Here is a 16,579-nt window from a genome sequence, read left to right on the forward strand (position 1 = left end):
AATCATCATCAGGAGACTGGAGAGAACACTGTGAGACTCTGGATCAGGGTTCTGAGATGTCTGGCTTTGAGTCTAAGCCAAGGAAGAAGAAACTGTGCATTTGGCAGAGGGAAACGATTGGTCAACAGGGAGAAGCGTACCAACAGCCTTCTCTGTAAACAAACAGCAGCCTCAGAGCCAGGACCCCACAGAGCCTGCGAGAGCGGGAGAGAAGCATACCCTGTGCATTTGCTTAGGAGGACAGACAGATCCAAGCACTCAGGATGAAGGGAGTTCATGTTATAAGGCTGGTGAACTAAGACTTGGAAGGTTTAGATTCAGTTCTCAAATTCAGCCGTGAGCTTCCTGTGCAACCCTGAGAAAAATTAACTCTGTTCCTCAGTTTCTTTTCTATTAAACCATCCTCACCATCAAAGGAAAAGCTGTCACTGCATTTTCAGGCAGTATTTAGCACAAACTGGCACAATTTCAGGGACACCTCAGAAGAATGTTGGAGCTGCTGAAAGTAAAAAAGAAAAGCAAGAGAGTCTGGATGCCATTTTCATGGTGAAACGTAGCTAACAGTTGTGAGTTTTCTTTCACAAAATGGTAAGAGGTTTGAAATATGTGAAATTTAAAAACTCAAATCAGACAAAGCAGGCTTAAGAAGTTAAATGTAAATATTTTTCATTATCTTGAACTGTAAGCCACCTACAATTTGTAGATTTTATTCATCCAAACATGACAATCTATTTTGAAATGCTTGGAACAGTGCAAATGCTCAAACTGCATTGCCACTCTTTTTCCTACCAGAAACAGTTCATCATATGGTAGTTATTTCCATTCTTCACATATGTTTGTTGGCTCACTTGGCAGACACGTTCATTTATTCAGCTTTTTGCTTTGCAAAAAGTATTGTTTCAACATACAGCTCTTTAAAAATCAGTAACTTGGGCTATTATTTACACACTGAATAAGGCTAAAAGCCTGTGTGAGAATCAAGCGAAGCCTCCCCCTAGATGCTAAGCAACCTTCTAACTCAGCAACAGACTTCTGGGACAGTCTATATAGTAATGTATTACTAGGAATTCAATGGGAAAGAAAGAGTTTCTGATGCTGCTTCCTTTCCATTTTCCTGTAAGGGAGCAGGGCAAAGCCAGAGTGCTTCTGCTAGCACTAACATCTACAGCTACCTGAAAGGAGAATGTAACAAGGTGGGGGTCAGTCTCTTCTTCCAAGTAAGAAGCAATAGGACAAGATATAAAATGGCCTCAAGATGCATCAGGGGAGGTTTAGATTGGATATTAGGAAAAATTTCTTCACCAAAAGGGTTGTCTGGCATTGGAACAGGCTGCCAAGGGAAGTGGTTGAGTGATCATCCCTGGAGGTATTTAAAAGGCATGTAGATGTGCTGCGTAGGGACATGGTTTAGAGGTGGAATTGGCAGTGTTGGTTTTACAGTTGGACTCAAGGATCTTAAAGATCTTTTCCAATCAAAATGATTCTATGATTCTACAGAAAGCCCCAAAATAGAGGGCTTGTTTTTCCATGTTTTCCTTTTGCAGGTTTCCTACACTTTAATACAAGTAACTACCACAAACCTGCCAGGCTTCTCTATTATACAAAGCAATACTAACACAGTGCTTTCATGTCCTGCAGGGAGGAAAATTAGAAATGAGAAGTCGCCTATTTTCATATATTTTATCAATAATGCAGTTTTGGTTCTAGCTTTAGTGTTGTGGTGTTGTATTTTTATTTCAGAGAAATGCTTGGAATGCTGTTATTCTGGGCCTTCGAGTAAGCAATTTGGATGGAGTCAGGATACACATTTCATTTGAGAGCTTTATACAGGAAAGGCTTTTAGATCCCTTACACTTGCAAGCATGCTGAATTCAGCAAGGAAAGCTTTGGCAGTACAGTCTGGAGCACACTCAGCAATAACATTATTTAGTCAGAAAACAGCTTGTGAACAATAAAGCAACACAACTTGGGCTGCTCCTCCTCTGAGACAGAGTGAGCATGAAGAACACTCATTCACAACCACAGAAAGGGAGATAGAGCCAAGAAGAGAATGATGGAAGATCAAGGAGCCAGGTGTCTCTGTTCTCCTCTTTCATATCACCTGAATTTGGCCACACCAAAATCTAGCCTTGTTTAAGAAGAAGCAATACCCTCTCTCTTACTTGGATCTGCAGGAATTTACACCACAGCATGCCCAATGAACATGAATTCCAACTCCCTGCTAGATTGGTGCAAATGGCATCAATTGCAAACAGCTGTTACTAATAACAGCAAAGGATGAACTGATGCTCACCCTTGAACTCTGTCTGTACTTTATCACACTATGACGTGAGGAAACTACGAAGATTACCAGTTGTCAGATGTGTTAACCTCTGCTTTCAAATTAGTCTTGTAATTTGCCATCAGAAAGCAGTACTTCCTACCCAGCCCTCCTTGCTCGTGCAATGCAGGGCTGCTACACAACTCAATATCCAGCTCTGTGCACAGCTGGAATAGGATGACTAAGGTATAAGGTCAGTGAGAGATGGAAGAGATGGACTGCAAGGGAGGATAAACTACAAAGTAACACAAGTTAGCTTCAAAGGAATTCCTTAACAATATTATCTTATTTTGGAATTCCTCCAGAAGGAATCTCTCCTCAGGATTTCAAGAGATGGCTGCCACTATACTTTCATCATTTCTTTCTTACTCTTTTGCAGTCCTTTCAGGTATATCAAGCAGTACATAAGTACAATATACAAAATCCCAGTATGTATCAGCCTTTTTCATTTTGATTTCTGGCTTCCATAAATGAATATTATACGTCTTTCTGCCAACATTAATTAATACTACAGCAAGTAATAAACATAACTGTAGTTTAATAAAGTGCTACCTTCTGGGAGAGTAGGTGGATTTCATATCAAGAATACTTTCCAATGAAAGAAAAGAGCATCTTGCTTTTTATGTGAAAGGATCATGGAAAAAAAAAAATGCTGGGCAATACCTGAAGTGTGAGACTGTTAATAAGAAAGAGGAGGTGAAAATTAACATACAAAAAAAAAAGTGACTGTAGAAAGACATAAAAATAAAGTAAATGGGAATAAGAAGAGAGACATGACCGGATAAAGGGGAAATAGGCAAGGCAAGCAAATATGATTAAGAACTGGAGGAGACAATCTCTCAGTGTGTATGGAGAATGAGATCTCCATGATTCAAAACAAGCTCACTGCAGTCTTTGTAATTTTTTGCATCGCCTTTTACAGTTTGGAGTGTGGTCCAGAAGAGCAGAGAAAAAGATCATCAGAATTCAGGGGAAACCCTCTAACTTTGTCTCGTATCTCATATACTAGTCTGTGTGCTAAGCTATCCGTGAGATGCCAAATTCAGGGGCAGCCTAAGAAATTTCATTTTTGCTACACAGCTTTTGAAAACACAGTCTGCCTCAGCTAGGGTGCAGAGTCACTGCAAAGCCAGCATTGTGACCACCTGCTAGGATGAAAGGGTTTCAAGTGAAAAAGTGTAAGAGTACTGTAATGAAGATAAGATGGCTGTAGTTCTCCTTGTCCATATTACATGGAGATGCTTTATCAACTCCTGAGGTCTGTGACAGAAAAATTACAAAGTCAGATTTTCTTGTTTTGGGATGGAGACATCCTTACCTTGCAGATACATTTCTTCTCCTTCTGTGAACATTTGGTTGCACCTGCTGCATCGTGCACAGCTTGGATGATAATGCTTGTCACCTGCCTAAACAGAAATAAAAAAGGGAAATGAGAGACCATGGCATTGCACTGCTTTGTGAGCACTCGTCATTTGTTCACAGGCCACTGACATTTCTCTTCTAGTTCACCTGTTACAATACAACATCACCCTCATGGTGTGACAATAGTGATGAGGATGTAAGATCTGCCATACTTCTTCAGTCCAGAGGTCTATCTAGTACAGCATCCTGCCCTCAACAGGGCCAGCAGTGACTACTTGGGGTAAAAGCTTGTAAGAAACAAGACCACACGGAACAGCCTTTCCTCTTCACACCTTCCCATTCAGGAATCAGTGGTTTAAAGACCTCCCAAGCTAGAGGCTGTGTCACAATCTATCTATTCTCCGTAATTTGCTCAACACCTTTTTAAAACCCCATCTATCTAACAGTCCAAGGCAATGAATGTCACACTTCAGTCAGATATTTGTGTAAACCTGCTGCCTCCTCATTTTGTCAAAGGTATATTTCTCAATTGCTCCATTTTTAGGGATTAATTTAGACAATGAACAACAGTTTTCAACCTGCCATTTCATTCCTTGGCCTTTTTCCTGACACTGCTGATATGGGCATTAATAGAGAGAGCTTTCTAAAGCCACATCTGGGACCATTAGCTTAATTCAAACATCTGACTTCAGAAGCTACACTGGAACAGAGAACTCGAGCTGAATTTGAACTATTCATGTTAAGATGCTAAATACTCTAGATCTTGTTACCCAAATCCAAATCTACTGAGCCATTCATTCTCTCAAATACATTGATACCCTTAATAAACAAAGCTGATCAGATTTCAGGCTTATAAGGACAGGATAAATCAAGGCACAAATATTAACGTGATTTCTTCTCCTTAGGAGGTCAAAGCAACCAATATATTAACTTCCTTGCCTCAGAAACTAAGCATGCAAAATTCACATCAGGCTTTTTTTAATCAAAAAATAACTAATCCTAGAAAATAACCCTTAAAAGTGACAAGTAGTGAATTGTAAAAGTCTTTAAAATTGTATCTGGTTTTCCAAACAAATTAACCTCAAATCCTTTTCCACAAAATATTCCTTATCCACTTGTGATGTTATACATGCAAAGTATCTGTTTACTCTGTAGCTGACTTGTAGAATATAATCAAACCCATTTCCCACTTCATTATACCTGAGACTATGACATTACTAAAGTCAACCTTTCCTTATGTCTATTGAGATGAATAAGAACGTATTTCTGGTTCACATTCAATATGATTAGACAGGCTTAGTATTTAGAAGTATTTATATGAGATGACCAAGTGTAGGGATTAAAGTACCTGACAACTACCAGACAGCCAGATCTAACACCCAGTCCTTCCACACGTAAAGTTGCATCATTTAAATTTAATGTTCTCATTTGTTCCTGCCTTAGTAGTGCAGTATCTGGGTTTGATTTTAGGGAAGGTCAGGAAAGGTAGCTATTCATAGAGACAGTGTTGTTTGTGGGCACTACTATTTATCTTTCATTATCATCAAGAAAAATTCCTGTCCAGGAATTTGAGCAATACAAGTCTAGAGAAGAGGACACAGTGTGCTGTTAGTTTGGCGATGCACTCACTTTTCATATGCAAAAAACCTGCACTTCTCTTACTCAGCTACTGTCTCTGCTATTGATTCCTGCTCCTTAGAGGGCAGCATCAACCAGACAGGGAGACTAATGTGATTTGGTATTTTTTGCACAGCAGATTTAGACCTATCAGGCAAAAAAAGAGGCTCTGGAAAAAGGGAAAATGAAAGGTCATTACAAGATAAGCCTATTCAAGGGAGAAAACTTAATGAGGGAGGAAACACAGAACTGATGCTTGATTTGCAGCAACAAAACCAATATTGAACTGAGAAGGAAAAACACAGTTAGTGCTCATTCTCTTTTTATGATTTTCATTATTGGCTGTCCACTTGTCTCTGACTCTCTCTAGCAATTATTTAACCCCTGAGGTGTTCCATCAGTTCCATTCAAGACTGGAATTTAAGAAAAAGAAAATTATTAAACTCCAAATGTATCTGCAATGTAACGTTGGCATCAAACCACAGCTATTCTGATCTTTAATGCAGACATTAAAAGAACAGCTACTTGTATATCTTAGGGCTGTGAATATTGAACAGGGCTCAAAGGTAGATCTCCAATTCAGACAGCTCAGCACTCAGCAAAAGCTGACATCCTTTTCTGCACTTTCTGCCTTATGCAAACAATATTGTACATACAGAGTAATAGCAATTTTATCTGTTTTTGGTAAAAAAACATCCCAACTTTTGAGCATTCCTAAAGTTCTTCAGCAGAGTGGGGCCCACGGAGCTGCTTGTCACAAGTGATTTCAGAAGCATTTGATTTAAAGATGATGGCAAATCTGATGTCCTGGGAACCACTCCCAGTTAATGTGATATAAAAAATTCCTAAGAAGGCTGAATCACTGCCAGAAAGGATCTTTTCCAAACAGGAAGACAATAATTGAAAAATAGATTTGAAATAATAAACCAGGAATATTTTCTGGGCTCAGACAGTCTCATCCATCTAAAGAATATCTCTGTGGCATAATTACGTCACTGCTTAACAGAGCTCAAATTCTCAGTAGACACATGGATTTTTCTGAAATAAAATTCATAGCTTCTGAAAAAGTATTCAGTAGGGTAGCTAAGTAGCTACACAGTCTGAACTGGGAAGAGTTCAGGGCCTGTTATATTATTATTAATTAACATCTGAGATATCCCATCTGATGTGGGATTGTGTCCTGCGAGATGCTTACCAAATTCCCAGACACAAAGGACTGAAACCTTTGTACATAAGTATTATCAGATTAAGTAGTTTTTACACTGAAATAATTCCCTACCAAGAACCCTGATGCTCAGCTAAGGAAATGTACTTTTAAAAAGTGTAGAGAGGATCCAGCAGAGATGTCTATATTGTGAGTGGGCCATGGTATGTGGACAAAGAAAATCACACATTCACACCAGTACAGTTTCAGCTTCTTCCAGTCTGGCCTTTGAGGTGTGGTGGTTTTGTTTTAGTTTGGTTTTTTTGAGGGGTTTGTTTCTTTTTGATTGTTTGCTTGTTGTTTGAGAACAAGAAAGCCATATTGCACCTATGTTTTAATCAAATATTGCACTTCATTATCATAAACAAAAGTGCCAATCCTTTCTGGTTTGCATAGCTACTCTGACAGTCCTACCCTAGGTTTCTGAGTTTCCTGTTCCTTGTTTTGCAGTTAATTCACAGTAACTTTCATCCGTTAATCCTATTAGCTTGATCTATACTTTGTCCTAAAAGGTTCTGTATCTGGTCCATCTAGTGCTAATATTAACGAGTCTTTCACTTGTCGTGATCATCTGACAAACATTCCTCTTATTTTTCTCCTCATGACAAAGCTTTTCTTAAAGATCCTTTAGAAAAGGGCACCTGGATTCAAGTACTTATCAGTTAATTGCTATAAGCAGTTTACATGTTTTTAAAAGCCAGGCTGTTTACATGAGAAACAAATCCAGAATTCATCACAATATTATGTGTAGATTTGCAGCTTCTCTGAAGACATTTTTTCCTGGAAAAACTTCTGATATGCTACTGTCAAGACAATGTATATAAACAATGTACATGTCTCTTCAAAACAGCCAAAGAGACCGCTTTCAAGTTTATTGGATCTTTCCCCAAGGCTGAAACAACTGTCAAAATTTTAGCCTAGTGTGAGTGATGATGAATGAACACCACGCCCCGCATAACACAACCTTGCTAAATGGAAGCACTAACACATCCTGCACTGGAGAGGTTTTGGGGAATTACGTACCACACCGGCTGCGGTTGTTGCTGAACGCTTCCAAACCAGTTTCATGAGCTTTCTGCCTCAGTAATGGTTCTACAACTCAGGAGTGGAAGCCTTTCTTTAGTGGGTATCCACTGGAAAACAATCTGCATCTCAACTAACTCAGGGCTAATCTTGCTACACCTGACTTGCTGTGATCATAAATGAAAACTGGTTGCTAAAACCCAGTCATTTACAATGTATTAGGAAACCTTTTGGATCTACAGAGGGATGAAATCTTCACACTTTCTAGACATCTGCTCTTGCCCACCTCACAGGCTACTGAACTCTCATTCAGCATGGCCAACGTGCAGCTCTCTGTCATCTTTTGCTACTGTACCAATATTAATTCAGTGCAAATTTTCCCTGAACATTCTTAAGCCAAGGTGCAAGAGGGTTAAAGCCACTTGCCTTCTCACTATGTCTAGCTCTCCTTACCCCTTCTCAAGTCCACTTCATGTCCAGAAATCCTTTACAGTTAGCTTTAATACACAAGGACTTCTCAAGTGGCATCTTGCACCATGCCAGCAGCAACAAATCACGTTATTGTTCAAAATATAGCTATTCAGTCCCTAGGCTTTGACCTATCATATTGCTTGTGATCCCTTCTGAATTATTCCAGCTTTGGCCGAGGTCTTCAGGAGAATCCAAACCAGTAAGTGCAAACTATAACCCATGCCTTAGAGGACTGTCCCTAAACTAAGTTTGAGTGATCTGAATTCATTGCTGTAAACACCCTAGTTTTGCTTAGCTAGAAGTGCTAAAACCAACCAAAATAAAATATTATTTCTCCTACTTTGCATACTGCATTGAAAGCAGTTTCTTGTCAAATTAAATATTAAACCTACATGTTACTGTCATTGCCTATAAATTCTCTGTTAAATCAACTGGCAATTACATTTGCAGTAGAAACAAAGAACATCACTTATCAATTTATAACAATATACAATTTCTTCTGACTTTCCTATTTATGTTCTGCCCACACTGACAAATCTAAAATAGGTTCTCAGATCGATTCCCATTTGAACACAGTAGATAGAAAAGTTTAGATAAAAAAGTAGCAGTATATATTCAATTATCAAATACTTCCAGAGCCTTAGAAATGCAGGATGAAGGAACAGTGGCCAAAGGTATACATGTCATTATAAATGTAAATATATGAATGTCAAATTTGAGTAGCTTTCCATGGTTCTGGAAGTCTCATTGATTCGTGGCTGACCAGTGATATATGAGTTCTCTTTATTTTCCATATACTACTAAATATATATACTATACACAATGTGAATTATATGCATATCCATGTAAAGAAAATAGGTTTTAACAGTATTTTAGATAGTATTATGGTTCAATTTATTCTGGTAATTTCAAGACTTACACTGGAATCAAGTCTTTAGAAACACTAAGCTTCAGTTTCCCATTCTACAAAGAAGGTTAAATAACATTTAATGCCCTTCATAGAACACTTTGGAGAAACACTACCAAGGAAAACCATTAAAGAGATGTACTCCTAATGACGAGTCCTGAGAACAAAACCAGAATAATCACCTCTCCTTTAAGGCTTATGAATGACGGTTAGAGGCTCAGTAGCCAGGATTCATGGATGATGTGCTACAGAGAGGAGCTGGATGTGTATATTCTGCAGAGGACATGTCTCAAGTAACATTAGCAAAAGTATAAGCTTTGTTATGTGTTACAACATTACCAAGACCTATAATAATAATTGATAATGAAAGACTAAATTTTTCTTAGATCACCTTTTCAGACTCAGCAGCTATCAATTTTCAGCCTTCTTTCAGCACACTTTTAAATAACTTCAACTGGAACACACAAATCCTCCTTAGCTGATTAAACCAGGCTGCAATGCCATTTCAAAAGCCACTGTGTACTGTTAACAGAGGGCTTTGAAGGCTCCCTCTGATGGAGGGATAACAGCTCTGTACAGTTCTACAGAGTGGGAAAGATCCTAGAACATAGCCAGTGCATTATACACTCTGTGCATCAAGGTTAAAGAAACTTCCTGCACTTTAAAAGGTAAAAAGGAAGGCTGGGAGGTAGGGAGTTATTTGGAGCACCAGTTAAACACAATGCTCTGAGCTCCTGTACAACCCCTCTTCACACTGCTGGTGCTCCAACCCTTCTCAATTGGCTTGCCTTCACACTATCAAGATGCTTTTGGGGACTTCCTGAAGCCAAAAGTGTACTGGTACTCATAGCTGTCAGGGAAGTAAATGGTGGGTATCACAAGAATGATTTCAACTCAGGAGCTACAAACAGAGCTGCACACAAGCTGATGTAGCATGCCCCACAAACTCAGCACAGAAAGTACCTGCGTGCAGCACACATACAGCTTTAACCCCATGGTAATAGTACTTCAAAAGCCAAGGGCTGTATTTTCCAAGTCCATCCTCCCTGTCCCAACTTCCCACAAGACTAACTTTTATTCTCTGATGGCTTGTAGAGCTCTAGTCTGATTAAATAAATGTTTTCCTCTTTGGAGAATGTGAGACCTTAAGATTTCCTATTACTCATGTCTTCAGTTCTGTCCTTCCTTCCAGAACAACAGTGAACAAGAGCCAGAGAGAACAATAACAAGAATCCCGCTAGGAGAGCTCACATGCCAGTGGTTCTGGTAGAGGAAGAACTAATTACCAACAGACATTTTCTGCTGCCCAAAGGACACAATTAAGTGCATATTTGTTGCGTTACATTTGCACAGCTGCACTCACTCACTCTCCATTCAAAGATATCTTAGTCACCTGACAAACAGCTATTAAAAATGTAGAAAGCTTTAGTTTTCTAATACTATTTAAATACCACAAAAACTGCTATGTAGTTGAAAGAGTACATTTAAGAGGAAAAGTCCCCTCCTTTCTTTTTTTTTTATTTATTTTTTTATAAACAGGTATAAAGGGCTCATTTCATAGACAAACCTAATCAAATATTTAGTTTTACTATGACTCTGAGGAGAATGACCTGATTTCTTAACTCTCTTCAGCACTGAGGAGCAGCACAAAGAATAACTCAGACTCATCTTCTAAACCCCTTAAGGAATGTCGTGAATTGTAAAACAGGAACTGTGGCAGTAGCCTACCATTTTCCAGTGAAGCTTTATTTTAATTACTTGCAGAGGTCACAGAACCTTCAACCCTGTTTGATGTTCGGTATAACATCAAATTCCATTGTTTCCTTCTCTGCAGGCTTCTATGATCTCACGAGTGGCTGGAACAGCACAAACACTATGAAGACCAAAATTTGCTTCTAATAACATCCTGACCTAAACTGTCCACTCATTTTTCCCAGGCTCTTATCTGTTTAGCAAGTCACTACAAATATCTGTGCTCAGACACAAAAATAAAAGTGCAGCTCCTTTGCTTCCAAAGGAGTTCAGAATCTACCATAATATTCTCTGTTACTACCAAAGGCAGGAAAGTGTAATACAATTTAAATTAATTGAAAATATTCTAGTCGATAAATTCTTGCTTGATACGTATCTTTAAAATTAAGACCTTCTAAAGCTCTTTTTAATACTCCTGTCACAATATCTCAGTAGAAACAGCTCTCAGCACAGTCTCTGCCACTGTTCAACCTGAGACAGGATGGAGCAGCGGGAAGCAGAGCTCACACTGGCAGTTTCCAGGCTGATGGGGCTGCAAGACACAAGACACCCCACTGGGGTAAAGTGGGAAATGGAGCGTGAGGCCGTGAGTGTAAATCTGAATGACAACATGCATGCAAGAGACATGGAAGATTCTCAGCACATTCCATCGCTTGCTGTGCTGCCCTGGCTAAACCCAAAGTGCAGCTGTCCTGCTGCTGCGAACACTTGCACTGGTCATCCATGCCTGTTTTCTGATATTTATACAAAAATACTTCCCAACATCCCAACAGTGACCGCCAATGTCATGTTAGTATATTACTTAACAGAGAGACTATAATAACCTTTGTAACTTATTAGTGTTAATTCCATCAGCATACAATATTGTTATACTCATTAGTTGCTGCTGATAGCTATGCAATTATTAGCTGCTTGAATACAATTTTTCCTAAGCAAAGGTGTGAGTAATGATTCAGGCTAAATCCCCAGTTCTGCAATTGCTCTGCTGGCATGAAGAAACAGTCCTCATGGCAGCTGAATATCAACTGGACTTTAGTAAGATCTCAGCAGGCACTTGTGACTGCACTGCCAGCTCTGCCTTGAGTTCTCACTTTCCTGCAATGTCCAATGTTGAGCAAGTTGCACACACAAGTGAAATGCTTAACTACCAACTATGGTCATTACACAGGAGCTATGCATTCTGTCTTCATGGGGAGAACCCACCTATTGCTACACACAGGAGTAAAGATATGAGCTTATATTATCTATGCAGTTAACAGCAGGAGGTCGGCACTATAAAGAAGGTAATTCCACTTAATTATGAAATGTAGTCCCAGGAGCCCAAAGTGGCCAGTTAGAATACTCTGGGCAGTACAGAGGAGCAAAGCAATAGCAGACTCGTCTTTACTGCCTATTGCCAGGATTTCAACAACATCTCTGTTAGGATCCTGCATTATATTTAAGCCCAGAGAAACCTGATCCCAGTGACTGAACATGTAGTTAGTCAGAGACAATCCAGAGTGTCCTGGTTTGTCTAGGATAGAGTTAATTCTTCTTAGTAGTTAGAAGAAAGAAGTTAGAATAGCTGTGTTTTGGTTTCAGTGTAAGACTTGTTATGAGAACATCATTGACAAAAGTACTAATGTTATCAGCTGCTGCTGGAGCTCAAGGCCACTGTGTTTGGCTGGGTCACAGCTGCATCAGGACTGGGAGGGAGAAGCGCAGTGAATAGCAAAGCCCAAAATTGACATTTGGATGTGCCAATGAAATATTTCATATCATATCCTGTCATGTTTAGTGTATTATCCGGGGCTGCCCGGGAAGGGGGGGGCGGAATTCACACTGGCTTTCACTCGGGCTCTCGCTCTCCCGGTATTGCGGTTTCAGTTCGGGATTGTCACTCCTCCAGGATCATTATCTGGGAAGGGGCTGGGCTTGGTCGGTGGGTGGTGAGCAGCTGCATTGGGTTATCACTCATTTGTATATTTTGCTACTGTTATCATTATCACTACTATTTTAATATTAGGGGTTTTAAAAGCTTTTTAAAATTTATATTATTAAACTGTTCTTATCTCAACCTACAAGCCTCCTTATCCTTGCCCCCAATCCTCTCCCCTATCCCCTGGGGGTGGGGGGGGAAGTGGGAGAACGGCTGTGTTGGCTGCTGGCCAAGGGCTAGCCCAGTGCAACTGCTAGATTTTATTAAGATGTGCATGTTCTGAAAAAAGGAAGGCTAACCATTGAATGCGTGCAGTGGTTTTTTTATGTTCTGTTTTGTAGTGAAGAGGTAAGTGAATTAACAGGATTTTCTGCGTAGTTTCATTCTAATCTAATTACAAAACAATTCTGTGAATTCACTGCCTTCATTAGCCTTCTATTAGGCGCATATAGGGCAAGATCCAGCATCTGCCATTCAATTTTCTTTTAAAATGTGTTTATTGCACAGATTATTTTTTAAAATTTTGAACTTCTCAGCAGAAAGTATTTGGCAAGGCCTGATACAAATCCCACCTCTATTTCTTAACAATGCTGGAACAGGTCCAGTTCCTAAGTACAGGTGTGGACTTTCTATGTCTTCTGTAATCTGTAGGCTTCACAGAGCATTACAGAACTAAATATTCCTTTATCTTGTATGCATTGTGTCCAGCGTGGATTTTGTCATGAAAAGATACTTCACCTAAAGGACCACATTCATATTGCTGGATTAGTTTGGAATCAGAATCAATGAGCAAAGCTACTTCACAGTAACTTCACCATAGTGCCATGGGCCTTTTCAAACAGCCCAATACTGGCATAATTATAACTTTGTCTCAACCAGCCAGTAAAACATTTCTACTGTTGTGTAGGTCTGCTGAGGTGTACAGTTGAGTGATCAGTCTACAGCAAGGTGAGAAAGCCCTTCCAGCCACATCTTCTAGCCTGCTGCAAGCAAAGTAAAGCCCTCAGCTCAGTTTGCTGCAGAGTGACAGCTGTATGGCACACGTCAAGGGCCAGCATGGAGTTTTGTGAACGGATGTATACAATATGCCATCTTCCATAACCCCAGCAATCTCCCACTTTCCAAGTCATCCTCACGTTTTCTTTCATTAGGTGGTAACAGCACCACTGAGTTATCAGGAGCATGTGAGTTCAAGAGTGAAATGAAACCACATTTCTCCTTTTAAGTGTCTGCGTGAAGTGACTGCTCTTCACCCAACCTGTCCCTCTGGCTGAACTTCTACAGAGCTTGATGTATATAAATTAGCAGATCACATTAACTGAAGTTTTATTTGCAGTGCTGCAATGACATCTCCAAAACAATGGGAAGTATCTTGGAAGACTGAAATAGTAGTAGTTTGTTTAATTAGAAATAACTTTCTCAGTAGAACTATAGGTGATTTCAACTTGCTGAAATTTAGCTAGAAAAGTTAATAACAAACTTCCTTTGTCTCTTAAAATCAACAGAATTATTTCATAAATCAGAAAGTTTTGCATCTGACAGCAGGTTATAAATACTAGACTTCATCCTAACATAAAAAGGTTAATTGCAATTCCAAAAATTAGCTATTATTTCCATTCTAATCATGATCTGATTGCATTTACAGAGAGACAGAAATAAAGAGCAGTTGTATGTGCGTACATGCACACATATATATATATATAGAAGCATGTGGAATGTTAAAGGAACATACTTCTAGATCTTAAAATAACCATAAAAGGATAAAACAGGAATTTTTAAGACATCCTACTGAATGCCCTAAATTCTGTATTCTAAAATACAAAAAAAAAGTTATCATTGTCTATATGCTTGAGGCACAGAAAAATAATGAGAACTGAGATACTATTAACAAAAAAAAAAGGGGGGGGGGAAATAATTATTAAGTCATTAAGTTAGAAACAAAGATAACTGATAAGAAAGCTAGTGTTACCAAACAAATAACTATGGACAATATGTTTAAAGACAGTAAGAGTCTATTAAAGCATGACAACAAATAATAATAATTAAAAAAATCACAGATCAGGCAACGGTCCCTTGTGAGCTGTAAATGAAAAATGATGAAAGATGACACAGAAAATGCAGGAGTGTTCAGGAAGTGTATCTTTCTGGTCGGTATTTGACAAGGCTGAAAACCATATTTTTCCTGTTTCATATTGTTTATTGAGCAAGATTTTTTTGAATAGTGTTTGCCACGAATCAACATTTACCAATTAGGAAAGTTGAATAATCTGCACTCAAGAGTCTTAAGAAAACTAGAGCTTGGCAGTTCTCTGACAGATGGATGTGTTAGCAGGGGAGGCTCTGCTGAGCCAGGTATCTCAGAGATTACTTCCTTCTACCCACAGCATGAGGTACCTCTACTACCGGCCAAAATAAGAATACAAACCCTTTCCTGGTAAATCTGCAGATGACTCAAAGACAATGCTTGTTTAAGCTATCTAAACACAACAAGTATGTTTTAATAGTCTAACATAATATGCCTGCAAATCAAGAAAGCGGGGCCCTGTGAGACTGAGGGACACTTTGTGGGCAACAGCAACTGAGAGAGGTGGTCTGAGAATATCGTTACTTATCTCCCTGAAAATGCTCTCCGAGTACCTGAAATGGCTGACTCTTCCCATCATTTAATGTATACAAAAAATATAAAGGAAACCCCCCCAAAAAATGCTTTGCTTTTGACTACTGATACTGCATCACCATTATAACACTGATGAGCATGTACATGTGGATATAGAGAACAGAGTTCGGTGGAGAACCATCAAAAACATGAATCTTCAGCTGGGAACCTGAATGACTCAGAGTCAAATCACTATTTGGAGAGAGGCTTCAGAGATTACTGGATCAGAACGGACAGGTGATTAAAAGCAAAGAAAGTAGATAATTGCAGGAAAGAGCATAAGCTTTTCAGTTCCATTGAAAACACTATGACAACATCAAAAAACTGAAGTTAGACAAATTTAACCTCAAAATAAGGTGAAGTTTTTAAAAAGTAAAGGTAATTTAAGCAGCAAGAGGAAAAATATGTGGCCTTACAATCACTCTGCAGTCTTCATGACAAAGCAGGATAATTTCCCAAAGGATAAGCTTCATTTGTTTTCTAGGGAAAAGCTCTATTACTTTGAAAAGAGAAGGTCAGGCAAGATGGGTTTAGCAGTTCCTCTGACCTTAAAATCCATTCCAGTGGTCTGTACATAGAGAGAAGCTTCTACATAGGCAATTGGCTGCTCCTAGGGAGCACAGGTCTGGACCAAACCAGCAGAATGATTCGAGTCAGAGTCTAGAGTTACACTGGAAAAATGTCTTTAAATCAGCGCACTGAGAGCTGCCTTGGCTAAGCAGCAAAATCCCTGGAGAGCAGGGGCTTTGCTGCTAGAAGGGAGCTTGTGTTGATGTGGCTTGTGGTTAAGAGAGACAGTTCAAGTGCAGTACCAGAAGAAGTTCTGGAGTTGGGTGTGCTCCATCAGCACCAGGATTGCTACTGACCCAGAAGGTCCAGCACTGCAACACGGCTCTGTAGTATGGGGTAGGTTGAGAAAAGAGGTCTGTGCGGCACTAGGCAAAACTCATGTTAACCTGTTCAGTGCACAAGTGCAAACCACCTCCTGACGGATGAAGCAAGTGAGAGTTTGGGAGATTAAGCAACTCACCTCGTGTCAAAATTGATGCTTATAGCAGAGCCAAGCAGATAACAAATTCTCAGACTCCCAGCCCTGCCAGATCTCTGCATAGCACACCACTAGATCCAAATAACTGTAGCTTATTTTCTTGCTCATTTAACACAAAACTGTCTTTCCAGTTTTCTGTGAGAAGGCTGTTTAAGGAACTGTGCAACCTTTGGCATGTGATTTAGCAAAGCCTGGTCTCCATTCTGATGTCTGCATTCAGTTCAGAGGGAGTGTCCCAAGAACAACAGAGATAAAAGTTGCCAAGGGAGGGGGGAAAGAAACTGAGCATGAGGTCACACAC

The 16,579-nt window shown here is 39.5% G+C and overlaps 1 protein-coding gene across 10 annotated transcripts in view; it reads right to left on the bottom strand.

Annotated features, from left to right (window-relative positions):
- Nucleotides 1-16,579, bottom strand: part of ABLIM1 (actin binding LIM protein 1) — a 76,222-nt gene that overhangs the window by 46,803 nt on the left and 12,840 nt on the right. For 5 of the 10 annotated variants that reach the window (XM_029086206.1, XM_029086204.1, XM_029086203.1 and 2 more), the window contains exon 3: nt 3,639-3,726. In XM_029086206.1, the coding sequence (XP_028942039.1) occupies nt 3,639-3,672 (34 nt within the window). In that variant the 5' untranslated portion in view covers nt 3,673-3,726. Of the gene's footprint in view, nt 1-3,638; nt 3,727-16,579 lie in introns of those variants that run through there. The other 5 variants (XM_029086201.1, XM_029086198.1, XM_029086199.1 and 2 more) reach the window with 1 other exon arrangement.

Source organism: Antrostomus carolinensis, unplaced genomic scaffold, assembly GCF_000700745.2.
Source record: "Antrostomus carolinensis isolate BGI_N321 unplaced genomic scaffold, ASM70074v2 scaffold568, whole genome shotgun sequence".
In the NCBI taxonomy this organism is placed as follows: Eukaryota; Metazoa; Chordata; class Aves; order Caprimulgiformes; family Caprimulgidae; genus Antrostomus; species Antrostomus carolinensis.